At 37.4% G+C, this 13,428-nt stretch overlaps 1 protein-coding gene across 1 annotated transcript in view; it reads right to left on the bottom strand.

Moving 5' to 3' along the window:
• The window catches only part of RALGPS2 (Ral GEF with PH domain and SH3 binding motif 2), a 156,626-nt gene that overhangs the window by 126,059 nt on the left and 17,139 nt on the right, over positions 1-13,428 (bottom strand). The window contains exon 4 of the mRNA XM_007937615.1: positions 4,907-4,990. Within this exon, the coding sequence (XP_007935806.1) occupies positions 4,907-4,990 (84 nt within the window). The remainder of the gene's footprint in view (positions 1-4,906; positions 4,991-13,428) is intronic.

Genomic DNA, 13,428 nt, shown 5'->3' with positions numbered 1-13,428 from the left:
ACCGCATAACGTGGATGAACTTGGAGGACATTATGCTGAGTGAAATAAGTCAATCACAAAAGGACAAATTCTGTATTAGTCCATTATTGTAAAAGTCAAGGAAATGCTTATCCATGGAAGGACATTTTCTTTGTTGGTTACAAGGGGTAGGAGGGTAGGGTAGGGAATACTGTTAGATAAAGTTTTGATTTGGGTGAAGAGATGGGCAATGTACCAAATGTCAGTGATCAATATAATGACACTGAGGAAAAGAAAGACATAGAGAGGTACGTGGGAAGTATAGACAACAAAGATGAACCCTTTTGCACATATAGTACGGCATGGTCAGTGAAGGCAAACACAAGTATATGGGTGGATAGATGGGTGGGTAGTGCACCCAAGAACATGAATAGGGTTGGCAGACAGTGGTCCAATAACTATGTGTATGATCCGAATTCCCAGGTGTGTAATGGGGCTGACAAGGGGCAAGGCTGTAGCACTGCTTGGTCATAGCCAGCTACCCAGAGGGACCAAGTAGTTGAACCTGTGGGCTTGGGACCATAGTCACAGAGGACATCAAGCTCAATTGGCATAACATACTACACAAAACATTGTTCCACCTCCTACTGTGGCGAGTAGTGACTGGAATCTTAAAAGCTTGCAAGCTGCCATCTAGATGCAACGATGGGTCTCTCCTCGTCAAGAGCAAAGAAGAATAAAGAAAAGCAAACATTCACGGAAACAATTAGTCCTAGCGACTGATACACCACCTGATCTGCAGCCTATACGACTATGAGACCAGAAGAACTAGATGGTGCCCGGCTATTACTATCAATCACTTGGAAGAGGATCTGTGCAGGAGATCCTGGATAAACAGGGAGAACAATGTGGAACAAAACTCAAAATCACTTGGAAAAAAAAAGGGGGAGACCAGGTTTGCTGGCCCGATAGAGCCTGGTGGAATCACTGTGACTATGGCTCCTAGCTGCCCTTCAGGTCTGGAATTAAACCCACACCTGTGGCTTCCAGTCAAACAATAGACAGGCATATGAAGTTGAATATTTACCTGAGGTAGATACACTCCTTGGAGAGAACAAGCATGGGAGAAAGAAGGGCTGCTTATGCACAGGGAGACAGCTCAGGGGGCCGGAGTACATGGAGGGATGGACACAGGGAAGAGGTAACTATCAGGAGGAGGTGAGAGGGGAGATGTTGCATTGTGGTAAATTGTGGTCAATATCATGAGACAACATGTATGTGAACTGCTGTATGGAAAGTGTATCTGCTCTGTAAATTTTCACCTAAATCACAATAAAAAGAAAAAAAAATCTGTGTGTACATGTGTATGATATAGGTGTACACAGATATCCTAATTATATCCATTGAAAGCTCTAGAAATTGTGGTCACCCCAGCAGCAATGAGCATGCCTAGTAGCCACACTGAAATAGCATTTCCTATTATAATGAACTAGGACTTCTTAAAGAAATATTGATTCCCAAAGGGAGCAAACACAAAACGAGTCTGGAATAAATGAGTCTGGAAGGTCTTGGCATACGAGATGGCAAGGAAAACATTAAAGACTACTGGAGTCATGGCAAAAGGATATAGAAGCCAACCTGCAGAAGTTCTTGCATGCCAAAGATGGAATAAAATACATTTCAGTGATGATAGTAATTGCAATGGACTAAAACACATCATAAATATTTAAATCTGTAAATGCACTAACATTAACAAAACAAAAAACAACTACTTGATCACCATCAGAGGATAACAGAACACCAATGCACCATGTTTATACTGCTAAATGAGGGGAAAAGAATCCTTCCTTTGCTGTTGTCAATGGACGTCTGTTGTTGCTGTCATGTGCATGGCGCTCTGGGTAAGCAAATATCAGATGAGGGAAAATATCTCTTTATGAAAAACCCCAACTCATAAAGGAAAATGAAATAATAAAATAAGAATTCACTTTTTTAACAATCTCAAATAAATTAGTCGATCTAGACAATGAACTGTCTACATCACAAAAGAGACAACCAGATACTGCGTGCCTCTTGGATGAAAAAATAAAACATAGCCTATAATCTTGCCAAAGGGATTGAACCTCATTCTGATCTAACCCTTGGAACCACCTACTGATTTGTGAAAAACACAGGACATGTTAAATGACACTGAATGCATTCTGTGGGAAACTGTAGGTCAAAATGCCTGGGTTCCTTCACAAATAAATTATAAGGAAAAGAAAGGGATGGGAAGAATGTATACTAGAATATCTTACAACACTTATCAAGTTAAAAAAAAAAAATTAGCAAAGCTGGACTACAGTGTCTAACAATCCATATCTAGGTGATAAAACTACAAAAAGAAACATAGGAAGTGATTACTATAAAAGTCAGAACAGTGGTTACTTTCAGGGGAAGAAACAGGGGATGACTGGATTGAGGTAAATGAAAAGACTTCTCAGGGGGTTCGTAAAATTTGATTTCTTAACCTGGGTGGTGATTACAAGGATATTTTCCTGACAATAATTTATTAAATCATAGTTTTGTGGCTTTCTGTGTCTGTGTTTTTTATTTGACAATAAGTAGTTTAAAAATAAAGGAACTCTGGTGGTGTAGTGGGTAAGGCATTTGACTACTAACCAGAAGGTCAGTGGTTCAAACCCACCAGCCACTGTGCAGAAGGAAGATGGAGCAATCTACCTCTGTAAAGATTTACAGCCTCAGAGACCCAACAGGGGTCACTAGGTGTTGGAATTGACTTGATGGTAGTGAGTAGTTTAAAAATAAGAAAAAAAGAATAATGAATATTACCACAGAGATGTAAAAGTGACAGAACTTCTAAAAATGGAAGGAAAAAAAAATCCAGTGAAATTAAAAGTAGGAAGAGCTAGAATGAAATATCCATAAGGGTAGCGATCTCTGTCCTGTTCACTGACACATTCCACACCTTTGGAACAGTGCTCAGGATACAGCAGGAGCTTAGCAAATAATTATCAAAAGAAATCTTAAGTTATACTAATTAGATTGCAAGGTCTGATGATAAGTGTTAATAAGGCTATGCTGTAATAAAAACCAGTACTCTGCTGGTGGGAAAGTAAATCAGTATAAGCATGATGGGGAAAAAAAAAGGCTTTATACAGTTAAATATGCATATACTTTATGACTCAAATTTCTTATCGCAGCATAGTATCTTAGGACAGTGTTTTGCAAACTGATCAAAATTCTGTTTAACAGAATCAACTTAATGAGTCTAAGCAGCAAGTTTTACAACTGAAATAGAACAAATAGGTTCACAGTGCATATCATCTAACAAATGTTAGATGTTTCATAAAATTTGTTTCACCTTTGTGTATGTATTGAGTTATGATGTAAAATATTTCACCCTACTATGGGTCATAGTCAAAAAAAGAGTATCAAAGCTGCTCTGGTAGTGTAGTGCCTAAGGCATCTGACTGCTAACCAGAAGAATGGCAGTTCAAACTCACTAGCCACTCCTCAGAAGGAAGACTGGGCAATCTACTTCCATAGTGATACTGCCTCAGAAACCCAAGGAGGGGTTGCTGTGAATCAATCTGACTTGATGGCAGTGAGTGAGTTCTTGCCATCAAGAGACTCACTGAATATTCACAGCAACATTTTTCATGATAGCAAAAGATGTGGAAACAGAAGAACAGATAAATTCATCATGATACATTTATGACATGAAATGCTAAAGAGCAATGGTATCGATTACCTAGAGCTACAAGCATCACCTAGGTGGCATTAGAGAAATACACCTGAGTGGAAAAAAGCCATTTAGAAGAATATATACAGTATAATTCTATGAAGAAAAAAACAAGCAAGATGATGTAATGTACTGTTTAGGGATAAAAATATTTTTGGTAAATCTATAAAGGAATTATAGAAGAAGCTGGGGGAGGGTGGGCGGACAACGAAACTGAAAAAGAGAAAAAACAAACAAAAATGTCCAGATAACAGCTATCTCTTAGTTAAGGCAGAGGTACAAACATGTAAAGCACTTTTCAAGTTTTGGTATTATACTATCTCTTAGGTTAGGGGGTAAATTTGTAATAGTTTATTATAATACTTCTTAACATATATTAAAACCCAAACAAAACCCAATGCCATCAAATTGATTCTGACTCATACTGATCCTATAGGACAGAGTAGAACTGCTCCATAGGGTTTCCAAGGCTATCAATCTTTATAGAAGCAGACTGCCTCATCTTTCTCCCACTGCGCAGCTGCTGGGTTTGAACCATCATCAACCTTTCGGTTAGTTGCCAAATACTTTAACCACTGTTATCACTAGAGTTCCTTTGTGTCACCTTCAATGTAGGCAGTACCAAATTTCCACAGATAAAGTTTAAACAGACATGAAATCCCAATCCAAAGTTACATAGTACATAAGAAAATAAACTATTGTAAGGATTTGCAGAAATAATAGAATTGGTGCCCTCAAGGACCTCAGATAATAAAACAGAAGCTGTAATAAATAAAATGTTGAAAGTGATTTAAGAACTGAAAAACATGAGAAGAAAATGACTCTAGGGTAAAAGGACAATGATTTAAAAGAGGTAAGCGAATGGAAATACAGATCTGAGAAAAGCACAATGATTTAAAAGAGAATTAGCGAATGGAAATACAGATCTGAGAAAATCACTCAGAAGAGAACACAAAGAAATAGATGGAAAATATGAAAGGTTAAGAGACAAGGAGGAAAGAAAGTCAAGTTCCAACAAATTTCCAATAGGAAGTCCAGAGGGGAAAAACAGAGGTCAGGCAGATTAAGATTATAATAATTCTAAGATTATAATAGTTCTGTTCCAGAATCAACGTAAAAAGTTAAACTATTTCTTAAAAAAAATTACATCTGAAGGAATCGAATTTCAGAAATTGAAATATCAAAATTTTATAAACAACTCACATGATTAAATCTTCTTGTGAAGGCAACTGCATTTGGTGCAGAACTATATTTTTCCTTTTTATTCCATCCACAACTTGAAAGTTCCTGAAATATTAAGGTGGAAATTAAATGTAGATTCAAGAAATTTTCTTACTATATCAAGAGTTTTATTATACTATTTCATATATATATAAGTATATACACTCTTATTATATCAAGAGTATTATATCTTATTATATCAAGAGTTTCCAAAAGTGTTTTTTTTTCCTTTTTTAGAATTACTTTGTCAGGAACATTTCTAATATAATCATTCAGTTCAATCAAGAAAAGTAAATTTTAGCAGATTATAAGAAAGCAAAATTATCTTCCATAGTAGTTATTATCATATCTAAAATTAGAAAATCAAGATAATAAGCATTTAGATATATATTTGAGGATGATTAATTGAAATGCTACATAGTAAACAGGAAGGAATTCCCATCTGCTTCCTGTGCAGTTAGTTACTTGCACTTGGCTATGAGAACATAAGATAGCATGGCTTATACTTTATAGGCAGGAGATTGGAGGATTCTTCTCTGAAGAGATTTGAATCCCAAGATCAAAGATCTACAAATAATGAAAGCTGAGTATCCCACAACATACAGTGAAGTCCACTAGTTATCAAGGCCCATTCAATGGCTAAGAGCTTGCAATCAGTGCTTCAGCTTTGAGCTGACAGCCAATGATTCCAGATATACAGATCACAGTGGTACTAGCAATACATGTGACTTGGTAACCAATTAAAAAAAAAAAACAGATATTCTCACATCGTGTTAGTTGGTGTAAACTCAAAATACCACACACACTCACCACTGTTTTGAAATTAGTCACTTATAGCTCTTACCTAATACGTAGAAACACACATGTAGCGATATCATAAAGTTTTAAAATATTTTGATAAGCATATTTTAACTGAACTGATTTCCTCTGATTTTAAAGGAAAAGTCCCATAGCCTTCAGTCTGCCAAGGTGGTCCCATGCCCAAAAATAGGTTAAGGACCCTGCTGTAATACTACAATTACCACCACAGAGAGAAAGAATCCACACTAGAGGTGTGTGTAGGGAACGCTGAGGAAAACGAATCAGAGCAGGAAACAAAAGAAAATTGTGAAAAGGAAAAGACAAAACTATATAAATATTATTACCTAGCCACTCCTTGGAAGGAAGGTTGGGCAATCTACTCCCGCAGAGATACCTCCTTGTAAACCCAAGAAGGGATTGCTATGAATCAAATCGACTCGATGGCAATGAGTTTGGTTTGGTTTGAGGTGAGAAAAGATACTGCACCCATCACTCAGAAAGAGGAGAAGTATAAAAAATATTCAGAGAACTATAGAGAGCTTTTGGAAATTAAAGATATAATAAATACATCAACAGAAAGGTTGTGAGATAAAGGTGATAAAAATCATTTAGAACAAAAAGTAAAAACAACTTCTCAAAAAAGTAATTCCAGAAAAGGCCCTAGAACTCATGGACAAAAAAGGTCTGTCCAGTTCTCAGTTATTCCTCTCCTCATCCACACCCCATCCACCCCCACACCCAGCTAAAATTAAGGCACATTATCAAGAAATTGCATGACACTGGAGATAAGATCACAAAATCTTTCACACTCAAAAACAAAACAAATGAATAGATCACATACAGTAAAATAGATCAGATCTTGGGGTATCAGACATCTTAACAACACCACCTAAGTTTTAAAAAAAATAGAAATGCTTTAAAATCCCAGAGTTCTATACCCAATAAAAAATTACAGTAGACAATGGTCATTCTCAGATATGAAAATCAGAGAATTTGCTTTCTATGCACCTATTCTCAGAGAGCTATTAGAGTATGTACTCCATCAAAACAAACTAGTCACCTAAGAAAACAAATATTGGGACTACCCAGATTGATAGTAAAGAGAGATCCTGGAACCAAGCTGTGGGCAGACCTTAAGTACAACAGCCCAGACAGGAGGAACAGAGAAGAGATTCCAAGAGAGATAGATGCCTCTGAAAGATAAAATGGAATACCTGATGTTTATGAACATACTGATAAAAGACATTCACTTCTGGCAGAAAATATAGCTAAAATGAATTATTAGCTCAAGGAATATAAAATTTGAGTAAGTAATCATTACATATGACAAGTAGTTTTTCTCTGCCTCATCTCTGTCTCTCAACCACCACTAAATCTCAATGAGAAAAACTTGCTTTTTCTTTTGTCTCTATCCCTTTTTGTCTCAGATGCTATAGTCTTCTTTCAAGTGAGAATAGAATACAATATAAGAAATAAATTCTACCACAGTGACATCTTGTATATTAACAGCTTATGTACCTGCTCAATAGTTACTTTATATAAAAACACCTCACATGAACACCAAAAAGTGGAAGTAAACTTAATAATGCAAGGATTGTTTTTTAAGGTCTGACTTAAGAATAGGACTGTTTCAAGATGAGTGTACTATGTAAATAAGCCTCCATCTTAGCAAAGGTTAAATGAAATATAGCAGCATGGTACTTCTTAAAACTTATTTCAATGGATATGACTAATACTTTTTAAATCAGGTAGTAAAGAAGAAATCTTCAAACGGTAACTGAGATATATAAAGGCAATTTCTTAATGGTCATTAAAAATGTATTTGAGAGGATATTCATGGCTTAATTTTGAACCATGTAACTGTTAAGTCCAATTTTCTGCCAAGGTTATTTTGGAAGCAGCACATGAGAAGGCAAAACACCACAATGGATGACCACCTACCCTATGAAAGAATTACTGAATTTCACAGGAGTCACAGCTTCTCTTAGGTCTTCTAGGATTGTTCTGTAAAGTGAAATTCTTGATCTAAATTTCATCTTGTAGGTTCCAACACTCTTAAAAGTACTGTTCTAAGGGTGGTGTTGTAGGGATACCTATAGATAGAAGAAGAGAGAAGGCCAATATAGACCAGTATATAGACAGAGACTGAAGGAAGAAAAGAAAAAGCAATGGATGCAAGATACTGGGGAAAAAAAAAAATCCTAGCAAATTGAAGACAATTATTGCTGAGGTCTCTTTATGCTCAAAAGTGGAAAGCTTTAAAGGGATATAGTGTATCATTATCATTCAGCTTACATAGCTATTTAATGTCTCAGCCACAGATGAAGTGCTCACTACTATTTCTGAATTTTTAATAAACAGAAAATGCTCTGAAACCCATGTAATATGTTAAATCAAAAGCACCGCTTCCCATTTTGAATATACACACATCCTCTCCTTCTACCTCCACTCGCTATGTTAAAGCTGCTTCTATAATGAGATCTGAAGTAAAAGCAGGTGCTAACTTCTGCGACCATCGATGCCATGATAAATCTATTCACCCAAACAACAATTTTCTTCTTTACCTCCTCTAGTCCTAATTTAAGCCTTACTTTACTATACTAAGGAATAAGGAAGTTCATGGTGGTGGAACAGCAATAATATGAACTGATAAAACATCTGCATCTTGCTTCTAAAAGAATTAGTTTTTTCCAGTTTATAAGAAAAATTTCAAGTCTATACACCTTTGCAGTCTTCAAATTACTCACTATATTCTTCATGGATTGTTTACATTTTAATTCTAATGAAAATGATAATTTTCATTAAAACATAAATATGATACTCCTGATGCTGGAACTTTAGATGTTGTCAAGATCATAATTTGACATATATACAAAGAAAGTTTGCAGAGAGGACGCTCTTTATATATATTGTCAGAAATAGCTCCTGATTTTCATTTACCACTCAGTTCTAAATTTTTCAGCTATGTTTTAATAACATTCAGAACTACATATTATGTAGTTTTTTTTCCCCCTAGCTAACACAAACCTAGTGCCTAAGGCACTTGACTGCTAACCAGAAGGCTGGCGGTTCAAACCCACCAGCCACTCCTCGGAAGGAAGATGGAACAATCTACTTTCTGAGGGATTGCCTCAGAAACTCAAGGAGGGGTCGCTATGAGTTGGGTCCGACTCAACGGCACATAACAATAACAACAAGCAAGGGAGAACTATGCTTGTAGTATACAGTTCCTCCAAGCAAGGCAGAAATGATATTATATAGATTTTGAGGATGCATGGAGTTTAAGGACTGGCTGATTTTCAAAGATGAGACACCAAAGGATTGGCTGACTTTAAACTTGGTGTGTAGGGACTGGCTAACTTTGAGAAGCCAGGGTAATAAAGCATGGCTGTTACTGATTGGCTGATCTTCTTAATTGAGTATTTAAGTAGAAATGGTGGGTATAGTTTAGGAATTGATTGACTGGGGCAGATTTAAAACTGGTTCTGTGGTTACTTGTTCACAGCTTGAGACAAGAGCCAAAGAAGAAGAATCTTTTCCTTCCTTGATGATGGAGAACAGCAGGAGTACCTATTACGATCCTTCCTGCCTTAATCAGCAATCTTCCTTGCTGTCTAAGGTATCTCAGTTATGCAGAAGGACTTTATCTATTCTTTGTACTTAATGTCTGTTTATTGATAAAAATTTAAATGATTTATTTCATTGACCTATTAAAGAGCATAAAGGAGCCCTGGAGGTACAGTGGTAAAGCACAAGGCTGCTAATCAAAAGGTTGGTGGTTTGAACCCAGCAGCCGCTCCATGGGAGAAAGATGTGGTAGTCTGCTTCCATGAAGATTTATAGCCTTGGAAACTACAATGGGCAGTTCTACTTGATCTTATAGGGTTGCTAAGAGTTGGAATCAACTCAACAGCAATGGGCTTGGTTTTATCAGAGCAACTAAAGTATGGAACTTTTCTCTTATCAGACTATTTATTGTATACTCTTCTATCAGTCACTCAGACACTTGACTGATATTGCTGCAAATTGCCTGGTCACCAGCATTCTAACTGTATTTGATAATGAGCATTCTGCAGGAAGGGTTATTAAGGTTCAATCCCAAATTACCCAGGAAAATGTTCAAATTTCTAAAACAGAGCTGCATATTAAGGATAATAAAAATGTTGCAACATTTCCATTACTTACACTGTAATTTATATATAAAAGAAATACATCATTCCACTAGGCCAAGGACTAATTTTCCCTTAAGAGTAGGTTAAAATAAATACTTACCTACGTGTGTGTTTGTATGTGACATGTGTGCCAATATAATGAGTTTTAAAAAGCTAAGGAAGAGATATTGAGTTCTCTCATTTAAAAGAATTTACATATATGTAGTATAGTACCTAAGGCACTTGACTGCTAATCAGAAGGCTGGTGGTTCAAACCCACCAGCTACTCCTCGGAAGGAAGGTTGGGCAATCTACTTCCGTGGTGATACCACCTCAGAAACCCAAGGAAGGGTCGCTATGAGTCGGGTCCGACTCAATGGCACATACCACCACCACCACTACACCACCACCACCACCACCACCACCACCACCCCTGGTGGTGTAAACTTTGTTTAGTGTATTTGGCTGCTAATTGAAAGGCTGGAGGTTCAAGTCTACCTGAAGGTGCCTCAAGTGAAAGGTCTAGCAATCTACTTCAAAAAAATCAGCCACTGAAAACCCTGTGGAGCACAGTTCTACTCCAACACACATGGGGTTGACATGAGTCAGGGCTGACTCAAAGACAACTGAATTTTGGTTTTTAATGCCAAAAACAAAAGCAAAGATATCTTTGGAGAACTAGTTTCCTAACAAATTATGATAAGAAAGAGAGATGTAGATTTTGGAGAAATCAGTCCTGCCAGCCCAGAAGAAAGGTAGAATGTTTGTGACCAGTTAGAGTAAGGTCAGGAAGAGCAGAACAGATATTTATACTTAGATGGCTTTATTCACAAGCAAACACTCAAGAGAAAAGTCAAGAGCATTGTGATTTGAGTAAAAACTTTAAATTGAGCACAGATTTTATTATATAATTGAGCACCCTTTCAAGAAAAAGTACCTAGTGAAAGTGACACACTGGAAACAACTTAGAACATAACAGAATAAAACCTTTGCAAAAAAACAACCGCTATGAACAACAACAACAAAGTCATTATTCGCAGATTATACCTTACTATCATGATAAAATTCAACTAGGAGAGGGAGTCTACAACCACTCTAAAGAAATGGAAATTCATGCAGTGGGGTGGGGTAACTGTGACTGTAATAAACATAGGAAAACAACTGCTGGAAGATATAGCTTCTGAACATCAGAGAATTCATGTGGGGAGGACTCCACTGGATATAATGCATGTAGAAAGCCTGTAGGCACAGCTCATCCATGGAAACTCTCAAGAGAGAAACCTTATGAGTGTAATCATCAGTGTGGGAAGGTTCCAGAGCAGCTCCTTCTCCATTCAAAATTAGAAAATTCATGACGAAAAGAATGCACACTGAGGTAACTTAGGAAATCCTTCAGGAATGACACACTCCTCACTTGACCTGGAGTCACTCATTAGCAGCACAAGGAATATGAGAAAGGCTTCAGCCAATGCACATTTCTTGGCAAGCATGGAAAGAATGACACAAAGAGAAACTCTGAATGTAATAGATGCCAGATGACTTTTAATCAGAGCCAGTCTGTTTAGAACACATGAGAAACTCATGAGAAGGGTAAACATTACCAATATAATGGCTATAGTACAGATATCAAGAACAGTTCACCCCTTACTTAAGACCTTATTGAAAGCACCAGAGAATTGCTACCGAAGACAAAACCTGATTGCACATGAGCTTTCTTTCATAACTCACCCTGGGCTGAATAACATAACACTCATTCTGAAGAGAAACCCCATGGGTATAATGAACAGAAGAAATATAAGCTTTACAGAGTATCAGAGAATTCATAATAGACAAAAACCAAAACCAAAACAAAAAAAACCACTTATGAATGTAATGAATATGGAAGTTTTCAGAATACAGTCACTCTTTCCTCAACATACAACTCACACTGGAGTAGAAGCCTTATAAATGTGAGAACCTTCTAAAAGAAAAAATGATCAAATGAGCAAACCGTATTGGGTATATCTGTATGTAAAGAAATGCAAGGGGAAAAAAACTTTAGTAAGAGCTAAGCTTTGAATACATATTCATAAGAAATTAATGAATGCACAAACCATTCAGCTAAATTTTTGCCATTACTCATCACTGGAGAATTCATATTAGGGAAAAGACAAGTTGCCTTCAAGTCCAACCTGACTCACAGTAACCGCATGTGTGCCAGAGCAGAACTGTGCTACACAGGGTTTTTGATGGCTGATTTTTCAGAAGTGGACTGCTAGTCCTTCTTCTGAGGCACTTCTCTGGGTAGAATTGAATGTCTAACCTTTTGGTTAACAGCCGAGCACATTAATTATTTACACCATCCAAGGTCTCCCACACTAGGGAATAAACCTAAAAATGTTCTAAAATGTGGGAAAAACAATGTAATACTATGCAACAATAAACAATAATGAAAAATACATGAATCATCTCATAGTGTGGATGAATTTGAAGGACATTATGCTGAGTGAAATAAGTCAAGGAAAGGTTTACTCAAGGAGGGAAATTCACTTTGTTAGTTACCAGGGATGGGAGGGAAAATTTTGGATTAGTTGGGGGTTACGTATTGATTTGGGTGAGAAGCTGGATGGTATGACGAGTCTGTGACCAGCCTGATGACACTGGAAAAAGGAAGGACACTGAAATGTGCAAATAAGATATAGACAACAGGGGCAAATAGTAGTACATGTAAAATACTGCATTACCACTAACACCAAACACCAGGCTATGGGATAAATGCATAGACAGGTGAGAAAATCAGGTGGTGGTAGGCAAACAGGAATATACCCTAGACTAAAGATAGATGTGGGTGAAGATAATCTTACATATGCACTTGTGCTACAAAATTAGCCATACACATTAGAGAAGCAACAGAAGACAGAGTTGGAGTAACCTCTCAGAGACAACCAAACACCCTGAGAGAGAGAATCACCAGGCCTGCCAACTTGGGCCCATAGTCTTGGGGGACAGACATCATGCTCAACTGGCACAACACAACAACTTCCAAGAGTTGTTTTCCTACAACCTACTTTGGTGAGTAAGACTGGGTCTTAAAAGCTTTTGAGTGGCCATCTAAGATGCAACTAATGGTCTCCTCTCATCTGAAGCAAAGAAGAGAAGAAAAGTCAAAGGCATCTGGAAACAATTAGTCCAAGGATAAGATGGACCAAAAGGACCTCGGCCTTCATGACCCCAAGACTAGAAGAACTACATGGTACCCAGCTACCAATGCCAACCACTCAGAAAGAGAACAAAACTGGAGATCCTGGATAGAGTGGGAAGCAAAATTTGGAACAAAATTCAAAAACACAAAAATGATCAGAATTACTGGCTGTATACAGACTGATGGAACCCCCAAGACTATGGCCCCAGGTTGCCCTTTGGGCCTAAAAATGGACTTATTCCTGTGGATTGGCTCTCAGCCCAACAGCAGAAACACCTACATGCAGAACACCTACCCCAGAGCAATGCACCCACCTACTCTAGGGAGACACACCCCTTAGAGCCATCAGCTGAGAGACACCAGAGGGGCAG

This window comes from Orycteropus afer, unplaced genomic scaffold, assembly GCF_000298275.1.
Source record: "Orycteropus afer afer isolate SDZICR_OR568_19922 unplaced genomic scaffold, OryAfe1.0 scaffold00043, whole genome shotgun sequence".
In the NCBI taxonomy this organism is placed as follows: domain Eukaryota; kingdom Metazoa; phylum Chordata; class Mammalia; order Tubulidentata; family Orycteropodidae; genus Orycteropus; species Orycteropus afer.
Note: the sequence above shows the minus strand (reverse complement) of the source record. Positions and strands in the feature narration are given on the sequence as shown.